The sequence below is a fragment of the Scardinius erythrophthalmus genome (assembly GCF_964197995.2).
Source record: "Scardinius erythrophthalmus genome assembly, chromosome: 6".
Taxonomy (NCBI): Eukaryota; Metazoa; Chordata; class Actinopteri; order Cypriniformes; family Leuciscidae; genus Scardinius; species Scardinius erythrophthalmus.
In genome coordinates, this window is record NC_138226.1 from 38,865,991 (window position 1) to 38,879,562 (window position 13,572).

Sequence of the window (13,572 nt, forward strand, 5' to 3'; positions counted from 1 at the left end):
AAAAAATGACCCATGTGACTGGTTTTGTGGTCCAGGGTCACATATATTATGTAAACACAAACTTTTATTGTGGACGCAATTAATTACCAATAATCATTTCCCAGCCCTAAAAACAAGACAATAGTGTGCAATTTTTAACCTATTGTTTGTTATATTCATTTTCTTGGTCAATGTCATTGTGCGGTCAAGAATTGCCTGGAACTACTTCAGCTTTCCATAAATCTCAATGCTGCTCCATGTCCATATTGTTAAATATTACCCATGTTCAATGGTTAAAAAAAACAAATGGGGGTCAATTTGCTCATAGCTGATAAGTATTGTATTTAAAGGAGAACGTCTGATAAATAAATAATGTTGAAACTGTAGCTTGTTTCATTATACCCGTTTGAGTGACAAAAATACACTGAAATGGTCAAGTTGTGGCACATTAACTTGTTCCCAGAAGTCTGTGATTAAGATTCTAGATTTGAATCCGTTTCAGAGATAAAATGTGGAAGGGATTTTGTTGATTTAAACAGTTTCTGAAGCAACCAAGCATTCAAATATGCAGTATATCGTAACTACATGTTTGAAACAAGTGTCATGCCTTTTAGGAAAGTGTGTTTGCTCTCCCCACACATTGTATTAACATCAATAAACCTAGAATTGCCTCGCCTGGATTAAGTATTACAATTTCCTATTGTTATAGCATGTGAAGTATAGTCATAGATCGAGTAACACCCACGGCTAAAGGGCATATTTGGTGAAATAACTGATAATACATCAAACTTTAAAACATTTAAGAGCTCTCACACTTGAAATTGTCATTCTAAACCCCAGGTAAATGGGATCCTGGGTTATCTTATTTTATGTTTCACACTGCTCATACTTTACCCGGAGTTAAAAATTAATCCTGGTTATTCATAATCTGACATAACCCTGGGTTACCGTTATTATTTGCATATATGCCATCAGTCATTATGCATTATGTTCTATATCCAGTTGTTTTGATAGAGGGAGACATGATATATTTCTACTTTCAATATTATTTGTTCTTCAGAGATTCTTCTTTAAATACAATAATTATTAGCTGTATGCAAAGTGACTCACATTTTGATTTCAACCATTGAAAATGGGTCAAATCCAATAATTTGAACATAGTCACATTGGGATCCCCATATCTCTGGGATTTGACCATATAGGGCCTTTAAAATGAAGATATGAAGCTTCCAAAATAAGTTTATAAAGAACCAGAATCTAAAAGGATTTTGAGAGATCTTTAATACTTCTAGAGTTACAGGCATGCAAACTTTGAAAAAAGAATATGGTACTAGGAATATTATATGCAATTGTTTTGATAAAGGGAAACAACAAGATACATTTCTAGTTTCAACATAATTTGTTTTTCAGACATTCCTCTTTAAATGAAAAAATTATCAGGTAAATGCAAAGTGACCCACTTTTGGTTTTTGACCCCTGAAAATGTATACGGTTTAACAATTTACTCATGGAGCCACATTGAAATCCCTCTGGAATCTTACTGGAAATGAACCATATAGGGCCTTAAAATTAACACATTAAAAGAAAAGTTTGTGTAAGAACCACAATCTAAAAGGATATTAAGATATATTTAACAGGCATACAAACTTAAGACAAAAAAAAAACACAAAGTGCTTTTTCACATTTTTGCACTGTCACCGTTGGCATACAACGCAACATAAAATGGCTAACATCATATGATACACCTAATCTGTGTAAAAATAAAACAATGATCCTGCATCTTTCTAAAGTCATTTTGATTACCTCCTAAGGTCAGCTGAAAATTGTCATTTTGACTCCTACAAAATAATGGATTACTCAGTAAATAGTAGGTTCATTTGACACGGAGTGACCCAGTAAATACAAACAAATGTGTTCAAATTTTACATGATTTTGGCATGATTTTACATTTTGTGATTGGTAATGGTGTGATTTTTTTTTATACTGATCATTTCAATTTTCAAAAATCTCCAAAATTAATAATGGATTTGAAAAATAATGTCAAGTTTAATCATGCATATATTGTATGCACTCTTAAATAATAAAAACTAATAAACTTGCTGCTGTCTGAGTCATTAAAGGGCCCCTATTATGCTATTTTAAAGTTTCCTAATGTTGTTGTGGAGTCTCCTACAACATGTTTACATGCATCAAAGGTAAAAAAAAAACAAAGTGTTTAATTTCCTCATAATATACATTTGCACATCACCACATTTTCAATGATTCTCAAACGACTCTTGATTGGCCAGACAGCTCAGTCTGTTGTGATTGGCCTACCGTGTACAGCGCACATCGAAAACAAAACCGCCCATTGCCATAACAATGTCAGCTCTGCTTGTCCTGAGGCTTCCTACACTGTAAACTAAACACAGTAACGAACAATGACGTCGATTTTACCATATCATTGCGAGCGCGAGTCCGATGATGAAACATTCGAAGAACTAGTTATTCAACCCGAACCTCCATCGCAAGGACAACTCGAGCAGGACTCAGTTTCTCAGTGTTTCTCAGTGATACACTGTGTTTGAGGTACATTATATGAGATGTTGCAACTGTAATTCCTCACCATCAGCATTAACAAGTGCATGTCCATCAACAAACCGATTATTTTACTTGTACTAATTTATTTAACGAGTATTTTTCTAATATATTGCGGTGAACATGTGGGAACTGTATCAATAACAGTGCATACAATATACATTAGCCGAGCTCTAGAGTGAATGATCTGATGTAACATAAACGTTGGTAAAACAAATATTTCCTCAAAGTAGTGAGAACGACAGACAATCTGCATTAATAGACACACAGTTATAGGTAATAGTGGCCCACAACTGATTAGCAGAAGTATTTCAGTAAGACAGTAATAACATGAGTTAGCCAGTTAGCAGGAGACCTACACAATATAAAACTCAAAACTAAGTATTTTGAACACCATCTTTCAAGAGCAAGCGGTTTGTGAATCCTGTATTGAACTCTGAGATTTGAGAAGCAGTCGTCAGTGAAATAAAGGGAACACAGCAAAAGTTTAAAATCATACTGCTGTGATATCGTGGTAAAGATGAATTTTAACCACTGATTCTTCACATGCTCGTCCTTGGGCAGAGAAAAAAAACTGGCTTTACTTTCACATTGTAGAGCACAACGTCTTCTCGACATGATGCTGTCCAGTATCCACAGGAATCAGCTGCTGGTTTGAGGTTCAAGTTTTCCCTCGAGTCTGCGCGCGCAATAAGTGGGCGGGCAATATGCTAATGTTTCGTCTTGACGTCACAACAAAACGGCTTATGACTCGTTTGAAAAACAATTCATTTCATTTACTCAGAGTCGACTCTTACTTTTGAAAGACAATAACTTTATATACGGTGCACTTTCAGATTTAAAACTTTGCAGGATGTTTTCATTCACTTAGAGCTATGTTACACACTACATGAAAGGTCATTTTCAAAAATCCATAATAGGGGCCCTTTAATATTTATCAAACAACAAAAGACAGAGAAAATCACTTTTGTAGCTTTAACAATGATTAATTATATTTAATTTATACAGTGAAGACCATGCAATGGAATTTTACATTTGATTATTCAATGTCTGTACCTGAATACAGTTAGATTTACCTGAAAAACAAAGCACTGTTTATTTCAGTTGTATATTTGTTTGTAGGGCTGGGCGATATGACGAAATATATCGTCTGGACGATAGAAAATGTCTATCGTTTTATATAAGGCTCTATCGTTTACGCCACGATAAGGCGTTTTACGGCAGAATTAACCTCACGGCATGCCCATGCACGCTGCAATACATAAACAAACATGGAGGAAGACGGTAGTAAACGCGGTTCAGACCAGGGTAAGTTAATTCTCAACTAGATGACCAGCCAACCCAACCCGTTAGTAGCTCCACAACAGCGCGCATCTGTGCATTCATTCATTCACACACACACACACACACACACACACACAGAGAGAGAGAGAGAAACGCGATTCATATTTAAACAGTCTTTTTGCGTGTACAGATTGCGATTAGAACAAAGCAAATATAGAACTGACCTATTCCTCAACCGGATCCGTTGCTCCTCGAAATGAAAACGAGGTGAACCTGAAAGTGAACATATCCAACTGATTGTGGGTGTTCACTGTCACAGGTTTGCGTGGATTGCCTCAGATTATTTGCTTTTGAATAGCGCGCGCTCTCCGTAATTAAGATCAAAGTCAACAGAATATTTTGAATCTCTTTTGCACTTATAAGAAAAAAAAAAACTATCGCGCCGGCGCGATTGTCGAACCCAGGGGGTTAAAAAATAGATTTTCGCCAAAAATCCTCTTTGGCTCCGCGGCTGCCATGGTAAACAACGTTAGCCTGCCGGTGACTGAAGTCTCACGTCACGTGCGAGTCAAGAGCGAAGTGATTGACATGACCAGGCTACTGTAGCTATGGCTTGGATTCGTTAGCAAACATTGCCCCCCTGTGGTATTTGCATGTTACTATCACAAGCATAATGTTGTGGCCTGCCCAGAAAAACATTGGTTCTAATAATTATTTACCTCCGCCAACAGCGAGACCGGCCAATGTTAGAGACCCGGCCGGTAATGGAATACAGGCCAATATTAGAGGATTTACGGTAGACTATTCATGAACTGAATTAACAGAAAAATTGCTATATCGTTATGTATATCGTTATCGGGATATCAAATGAGCTATATCGGGATATGAAATTTTGGCCATATCGCCCAGCCCTATTTGTTTGATTAAAGGGTTAGTTCACCCAAAAATGAAAATTCTGTCAGTAATTACTCACCCTCATGTTGTTCCAACCATGTAAGTCTTTCGTTCATCTTCGGAACACAAATTAAGATATTTTTGATGAAATCTGACAGAATTTTGACTCCTCCATAGGCTTCCAGTGTGACCGAAACTCACCGGCCCAGAATAGTTATTAAAACATCGTTAAAATAGTCCAAGTAACTACAGTGGCACTACATTAAGTTTATCATGCGACGAGAATACTTTTTGTGCGCAAAAACAAACAAAAATAACGACTTTATTCCACTTTTCATTTCCTTCTCTCTGGGCCTCGTAGTGTTTTTGCGCTGCGCGTCTGTGTTGCACGTCATCACGCAACACACACATGACCGGCGTCGGCCAATAGTGAGCCTACGTGGTGACGTGTAACACAGACGCGCTACGCATTGTGCGCAAAAAGACTACGCGAACCAACTAGAGGCCCAGAGAGAAGGAAATGAAAAGTGGAATAAAGTCGTTATTTTTATTTGTTTTTGCGCACAGAAAGTATTCTCGTCGCTTGATATACTTAAGATTGAGCCACTGGAGTCACTTGGACTATATTAACGATCTCTTTAATAACTTTTCTGGGCCAGCAAGTTTCGGTCACATAGAAGCCTATGGAGGAGTGAAACATGGCTCAGATTTCATCAAAAATATCTTAATTTGTGTTCCGAAGATGAACGAAGGTCTTACGCGGTTGGAACAACATGAGGGTGAGTAATTACTGACAGAATTTTCATTTTTGGGTGAACTAACCCTTTAAATCTGATGAAATGGTTTTCATATCGCAATATATATTGAGGAAAAACTAAATATTGCAAAATTACTATACTAACTTACAATACTGCGACAAACCTGAAATTTTTTCTTATGTGCCAGTGGACACTTAAGTGGTCCACAGCTATAGGACTCCCAAAACAAACCTACAATTCATTTACAATTGATTTATATTCTATTTAATGACAATTATTACAATCATTGTTACAACAGAAATGTTAACTACAGCCAGAGGATAAAATATTTCACTCTGCTTTTCACTTTCCTGCCTCAAATCTACCAGAGATGCAGACTGCCGGGTCTTTATTATGTTTCATTCACACAATTCACCAAACCGGTTCATAAAAAGACTTAAAGAAGTCTGGCCTGCCATGTAGGAAACATCTGAATCCCTATGAACCCACATCAACAGCAACAATGCAAGCTCTCTGCAGCTCAACATGTTAAAACCAATATGAAACACAATGGTGGAAAAATACCTCCCTCAAGCCAGGACAAGACCTGTTTACACAGTTACACACCTTCATTTCACAATCACAGAGAAATAAGAGATGGATGAGTGTGTGAGGTGGGTCCTAGAAAGGTTTATATAGACCTTAGCCAGGGTAGATCCCATATTGAATTGTACGTGGATGAAAAGAGGCTGTGAAGGATAGACTTTGCAATGGCATTCACTTCATAAATGTCCTGTAAATTTCAGAACATTGGGCCAATAAGCAAAACACCACCTAGAATACCCTACCAACCACACAGCAACATGCTAAGATGTTGTGAGTTGTTTTACCATGTCGATTAATCGAAATCTTAAAAATATTGCAATGTTTCTAAACTGCTGAAAGCATGATTTTCCGCCAATCGTGTGCAATTTGAATACAGAGCGCCTAAATCTAGCGGAAAGAACAGAACAGAGAGGGTTTACAGTTACGACATGGAAGAAAGCACAGAAACAGGGATGGTGAATTCAGTGCAGGATTGGGACTTGGCCAAAGAAAAATCAACATCCGTGGTTTGGGAATATTTTGGATACAGGAGAGATGATGTATGACAGAGCCAAGAAATTCGCAATGTATTATTGCGGCAAAACAGAGTAGTGGCCATTCACACAGAACGCGATTTTGTTAAAAACACGAGACGCAGGTCTAGAAATCCGCTTAAAAAGCTGAACTTCTTTTACCTTGTTTCCGCCGCCCGGAACGGCGAGTCAACGCGCGAGATGCTACAAAAGACGCAAGCGCAACGGTTAAATGTGTCCGCCTAGCACGTACACATAGAAAAACAATGGCACGTTCCGAACCAGGTAAACAAAAACTGTTAATGCAGGCATTTGCGAACTGCACAAAATACGAAAAGAGTTCAAAAAGGCATAAAGAAATAACCAATGCTGTCACACATCATTAAAGGATTAGTTCACCCAAAAATGAAACTTCTGTCATTAATTACTCGCCCTCATTTCGTTCCAAAACCCGTAAGACCTTCGTTTATCTTAAAAACACGAATTAAGATGTTTTTGATGAAATCTGAGAGGTTTCTGAATGGTAGTAAAGGCATCGTTAAAATAGTCCATGTGACTCCAGTGGTTCAACCTCCCCCCAGACTTTATTCAACAATTTCTTCTCTTCCACGTCATTCTCCTACACTATGAGGTTATTCACGGGTTTCACGTGACGTCACACACTATTGGCCAGCTCCTGCGTCAGCAGCACACACGTGTCGTGGTGCTCACATGACCCGCGTCGGCCAATAGTGAGCCTACGTTCTGACGTAGAACCGGAAGCGCTGCACTGTTTACAGAGTTTATTTACTGTTTATTGTTGAATAAAGTCGTTATTTTTGGGGGAGGTTTCACACAAAAAGTGTTTTCTGCGCTTTATAACATAAAGGTGAACCACTGGGAGTCACATTTTAACAATGTCTTTACTACCTTTCTGGGCCTTGAAAGTTGCAATTACGTTGTTGCCTATGGGTGGTTCAGAAAGCTCTCGGATTTCATCAAAATGACGGGTTTCTTGCCACTGACACCTTTGGCTTGCTTGATTGGGGACACTTATTAATAGTATTTATACAGTGCAGAGAGTGCAGTGTTATTTTACATTTGATTAATCAATTTCGGCACCTGAATAGACTTTTAGTCTTACCTGAAAAACAAAGCAATGTTTATTTCCTTAGTTCTATTGTATTTATCTATGCTTATATTTTATTTTTCTGTGCAGATTCACTCCCCAGTTAAATCACCCCAATCATTCTAGAATGATTACTTATTTCCAAACAGAGCTATTCAAGTCATCATATTGCAATAGATATTGTAGAAAAACAAAATATGTCAGTTTTTCCAACATCATGAAGCCCTACTAAAAACCACTCAGAACACCTTAGCAATCATGTATCAATCTAGAAAACCCTTGCAACTGCATAACGATATGTTGAAACCCACTCGGGACATCTTAGCAACTACATAGCAAAGCCATAACAACTGTATAGCAACATGCCAAAAATCGTTCAATTTTGCACAAGAATGCAACACCAGTTTCTGTTTTCAATTTAAAATTCTGATTAATGTCTCACTGAACATGCAAATGCTCCAGTTAAAGATCTCCAAACAGAGAGAGACAGAGAGATGAATGAAGATTGCACAGAAGTGAGGGTGTTTCACTTCACACCTGTTTTGAGCGCAGGAGTTTACAGTAGCTTTCCTAGGATAGAGGGAAAACATCCCAGGTGCTGGAACAGGCGACTGCTGGGGTTTTGTCAAATTGCTGACACTATGGTAGTGCTCGGTTTATTTTATTTTTTTTCTAACAGCCCAATAGAAATGGAAAACACACTGTGTTGTTGATCATTACCAGCAAAGGTGTGAAAGACATTCTAGAGCTCAGGAATGCATTACATGGAAATGATGAACTTAAAATAGATTAATAGATATTCTGCGTCTGAAGGCCTGATCAGACAAAAAGAGCAGCGTGGCAAAGTAGATCAGGACCATATGACCCTGGCAGGCTGCCATAGGACTGGAGTGCTGTCTGATCATTGTGTTTCGGGGACAAAATCAGATCTGAGCAGTGTTTGTGCATGCAGTAATATGGTAAAACTCACGAAACATGTCCAGGTCATATTTAATCCCCAAAACAAAACAAAAATTATACTTGAAATATGTCTCATTAAGAAAATGTGAGCAAAAAGGGTAGATATTTTTGAGGAAAAAGTTTCGGCTACTTTGGTTGAGACATTTTCCTCAAAATATCTTGATGTTCCGCAGCAGAAACAAAGTCATACAGGTTTGGAACGGCATGAGGGCGAGTAAATGATGACAGAATTTTCATTATTAAGTGGAATATCCCTTTAAATTCTCATTAAATAATCACATTATTAAACAGTCCCATCTCTGCTTTTGTCTTATATTTTATTCTAATTACGCTTTAGGCTCAGATATGACCCAGACATGTTCTTCACCCATCAGGAATGTTTCAAAGGAATGCTGTTCTAATGAGCTTTGCTTTGCTATGCCAACATACTTCTCTATATACCATCCGCATTTCAGGTCAGCCCTCTGTCCCTCATTGGGCCACAATGTCAACAATATTTCTAAAAATATTCCCCTTTTTCAACCCCCAAACAAATGTTCTGCAGAGAGCCCTTCTGTTGCCCAACTGTTGGCAGAACTTTGACCCCAGACTCACAGAGAGCAGCTTTCCTGCTCTCCCAAAACTTATTTTCAAAGACACAATCATGTTTCTGACTGCTCACAAAACATAAATTGAGTGTTTTCCTTATAATCCAATTTCAAACCAAAGTCATGTGAAATGAGACAGTAGAGAAACACAGAATTTTCAGCTGTCAATCATGGACACGTCACAATATACTAACTAACTAACTAATATATTTTTGTGAGATTTACCCAGATTTACTGTTTTGTCACCAAGATATTGCTTACCCGTATCGGCTCGGTGGAGAATCTGATTTTCCTTCTTGGAGACCGTTCCTCATCCTCAGACAAACCAGGAGCATCATCATACTCCTCATAGACCTCATCTTCATCCTCATCCTCCTCCACCTCATCCTGCTGGTCCTGAACCGATTCCCCTTCCTTATCATCCAAAAACGCAGCATTCTCAAAACTATAAAACACAGGAGAAGATTTCCCACATTCGTCTGGATCTTCCTGCTCGCTCTCCTCGTCGTCATCTTCATGACAGCTATTCCTCTTTTGTATGATCTCCTCCTCCTCTTCTTCTTCGTCGTCTTCTTGATTCGGTTCCTCTTTCTTCAGCTCTAATGATACACATACATCCTTCTCCAGCTGTTTGTCCTCAGTATGGTTTTGAGGTGATGACACCTTCAGAGAGTTCAGATCTTCTTTTGGAGACTCGGATTTAAGTTCCCTTTGTAGCTTCACCTCTGACATGGCATCCTCCAAAAACTCTTCGTCGTTCTCCTCGCTTTCTGAAGACTCGTTCTGGACCACTACCAGCTCGGCCCGTACCACTCCCGGACCAGCCGGGTCCAGGCATTGTGTGGCAGTCTGCTCATGAGAGACGTCCCTAGATAGACTGGGAATTATATGGTTCTCACTTTTTGGTTCCTCAGGACTCCAAGGCCGTTTATAGAGACTGGAAGGAGATTTCAGATCGTTCGCAGGAGGACTACTTGGTTTATTTGTCAAGGAATCTTTCACCGAGTCACTTCCAGAAGACGCAGAACGTTTAAATGGACTGTGAGCTGTGGGCGAAAGAGGCTCGCCGGTGCTCCTGCCGGTCGGGGAGGTTGGTTTATATGAAACCGGGCTGATGGACTTGAACGGAGGGCTACCAGCTACTGGTTCTGGTTTATGCGGGAATGATTTGGGTGATGCGTCAGAGTTTGGGGATGTGGGTTCGTGTGCTTGATCAGCAACTGTGGGAGTGGGTTTCTGGGATCTCCCTCGTTGAGGCGACGCCAGCGAGTGCTCAGAGGCGCTGCTCAGTTTCTCAGGGCTTTTAGCGGAAACTTGCATCGACTCTTTATTATCACCGTCCACAATGAAGTTCTCCAACCGCCTGGAAATAGGGCCCGCATTCAGCGATAGCCTATTGACCTGTTTCGAGTCCTCAACGTCCCTCTTTTCCTCTGCGGCGCTACTCACAGATGATGTTGGGCTTTTGCTGACACTATTGTTGCTGGTGTTTTCAGAAGATCCGAAGGACCTCCGGGTGACTGAGGTCCTTCTCTCCGCGACGGGCTGCTCTTTTATCCCTCTTTCAAAGAGCTTCCTTGTCACTGAAAATTTCTCCGCCAGGGCGACTTTATCTATCTCGCCTTCTTCTCCCTTTGGTGTTCTGTCCGTGTTTTGCGGTTCTTGGTTGTTGGCAGTACTGAGGGGGGGTTTGCTGGTGCTGACTGGGAACTTGGACACTGGGGACACAGGAGATGATGCATCTGTTTTTTGAGCAGGTTTACTCTCCTGACTTTCCTGTGATTGCTGGCCATCCATTTGCAAGAAAATGTTCTTGATTTTGTTTATCCGGTTGCCAAGCGGCCTCCCCCTGGTGTCCTCTCGGGGGTCGCTGGCTCCATTAGCATAAGATTTGGCCTCGCTGTCGGATTTGGTCCCATCAAAAGTGCACTTAATGGCGTGGAAGTCCGACTTGTATGCATTTCTATGCGGGGACGCGCTCCGCAGGGTGCGTTCACCCTTGATCATTTTCAATGACTTTAAAAACTTCCTACTTTAAAACTGTATTTTTAGGTCCGTGGTCCTGTAATCCTTAATCGGACAATGGAAATGAGCCCTTCAGAGTCACTCTGATACATTGTCTCGAATCCCCGCGCACATCTGAAAAGAAAAGAAACAATGTAACACTCAAATGAAACTAGCGTTTACATTTTTAATGCGATTTGAAAGCACGCGCACGTTAAACGTTAGTTATTTCGGCGCTCTTTTGTTATCAGATAAAAACTCCACGACACTCATCCGCCTGATCAAATAAACTTTTTCAACTCAGAGCAAAACTTTCCAACAGTGATTTGCAGGCAGATCCACTGGGCTTCATTGATTCAGTGCTCAATATGTGACAGCGACTCAGAATAGATATTATTCAAAGAGTCGAATCTAGATTATATAATGTTCTTCAAATGATCAAGAACTACCGCGATTAGTGTTAAACCTCACCACTAACCCACTAAAGATGACTCGCCGTGGAACAATAGCTCAGCATTAGTTCCAACAAATGATCAAAATAAAGTTTCGGAAATCGAGTAACAAACAATTACAGCTTCTGCAACACTCAAGTCCTCTGCTTCTCTTACCTTCACGGATATCTCACTGTCTACGGGCGCCGGTTCTTCTGCTGTGTGTAATTTAGATCCTCAACCATGTCATTTGTTTCACCGCCATGGTTCTCCAACGCAGTGCTATCCGATTCGCGAAGGAATCGTTAATTTGAGTCAGTTCGTTTAAGTGATTCGATCAAAACGATTCAGAAAGCGTTCGTAAATCAGTCAGTGAGGGAGACCTCACTTGCTCGGCAGTAAAACTTTAGTGACACTATAAACAAGCAACATTTGACACACTTTTCGAACAAGTAGGAAAATATCTATCTGGACAATATACAACCAGGGTATCAAACAGAATGACACAATCAAACTAGAACAGATAAATAAGCATATGCTCTTCAGGGTAGACAGTAGGCTATTTTATTTTTATTTTATTTTTGAGAAGGACATGGGTTGTAATGGGATATCGTAATGCACATAAGTACATTTTTGGGGGATTTTACATTTAACCAATTATTGTTTAAAGAACTTCTGGGAACACTGTTGAACTTAATGACTGGTGGATTGTTTTATTAGAACCGGCTCGCTGAAATGAACAGACCGAACGAATCGATTCGTAAAATGATTCGAACTCCCTAAGCGTCTCTTCCTATTGAACTCCACTTCACAGACCTGTCGCACCGCTGCGCGCTCCCGACGCTACACGAGCACATTCCAGGGCTGCTAATAATCCCAACCCCCTTCCCGACTGCGAGTTTGCTAATGCTACTATGGCGAAGGATTGGATAATAATATTGATCAGCGCACTGTGACGTGATTCGGAAACCTGCGTGGAGCTTCCAGTCACCAATTCAAAGTTACTATTCATCAGCCAAACCTTCGCAATAGCAGGACTTCGTTTCCCGACCACAAAGTTGATTCAGCCCAGGTTAGGTCGGGAATGGCGTGGGAAAGAACCGATTCAGACGCCGCACCTCTGTGTTCATGTGCAAGTTCGTTAACAAGTATGGATAAGTGTTGCCTATCCATAAACCAACGATTACATATTTAAATATTGATTCATTTTTATCGGCTTTATTATTTATAATAGGGTAATTCCTGGGATTCGGTGCCTTTTGAGTCCCCAGTAAAGATGATTTCACTGCATTATAGTGTTAAACAATATCAATTTTAAACCTGTCTTAGTCAATCATTAATAACATAATTTGAACTATAAGCATATTTAAGTTGATTAAAACAATTATTTGAAACATTTTACAATCACCAGGCCTGTGTATCCAATATTTCATGATAAATATAGGCTACAACAACAAAAATGTAGAAAAATCATATTTTTAAAATTACAGTTTTAAAGACTGTGCAATTCTTTATTAGATAAACCTTCTATGTTAGCTTGTTTTTGCTCAAATACAGTCCAGTGGCTGATTTTAGGGCAGAATGTCCGACCTGTTATATCTGAAGAGTGATTGTGAAAGTAATGTGTGTTTAAAGTTCGTTGGCAGTGTTTTACATATTGTTTCCCATCTAAATCCAGTTCAAACTTAAGTAATAATAACTGGTTATTATTACACCCTGTTATCAGTTTGTCACAATAATTTCATAAAATCAGCAAAAAAAACATACTAATAATTCAATAATGAACTAATAAGTGTCAATAATGAAAAACAATGTAATGTAAAAAAATATATATATCAATAATGTGGTATAAAAAGTAAACAAAAATGATTTTCAGATATGTTCCTATGGTGG

General features: G+C 39.3%; 1 protein-coding gene across 2 annotated transcripts in view; it reads right to left on the reverse strand.

Annotated features, from left to right (window-relative positions):
* Positions 1-11,967, reverse strand: part of ppp1r9ala (protein phosphatase 1 regulatory subunit 9A-like A) — a 56,109-nt gene extending 44,142 nt beyond the window's left edge. For both annotated transcript variants that reach the window (XM_081368441.1, XM_081368440.1), the window contains exons 1-2: positions 11,857-11,967; positions 9,506-11,383 (exon numbers count right to left, since the gene is read on the reverse strand). In XM_081368441.1, the coding sequence (XP_081224567.1) occupies positions 9,506-11,251 (1,746 nt within the window). In that variant the 5' untranslated portion in view covers positions 11,252-11,383; positions 11,857-11,967. The remainder of the gene's footprint in view (positions 1-9,505; positions 11,384-11,856) is intronic.
* Between the last annotated feature and the right edge of the window lie 1,605 nt (positions 11,968-13,572).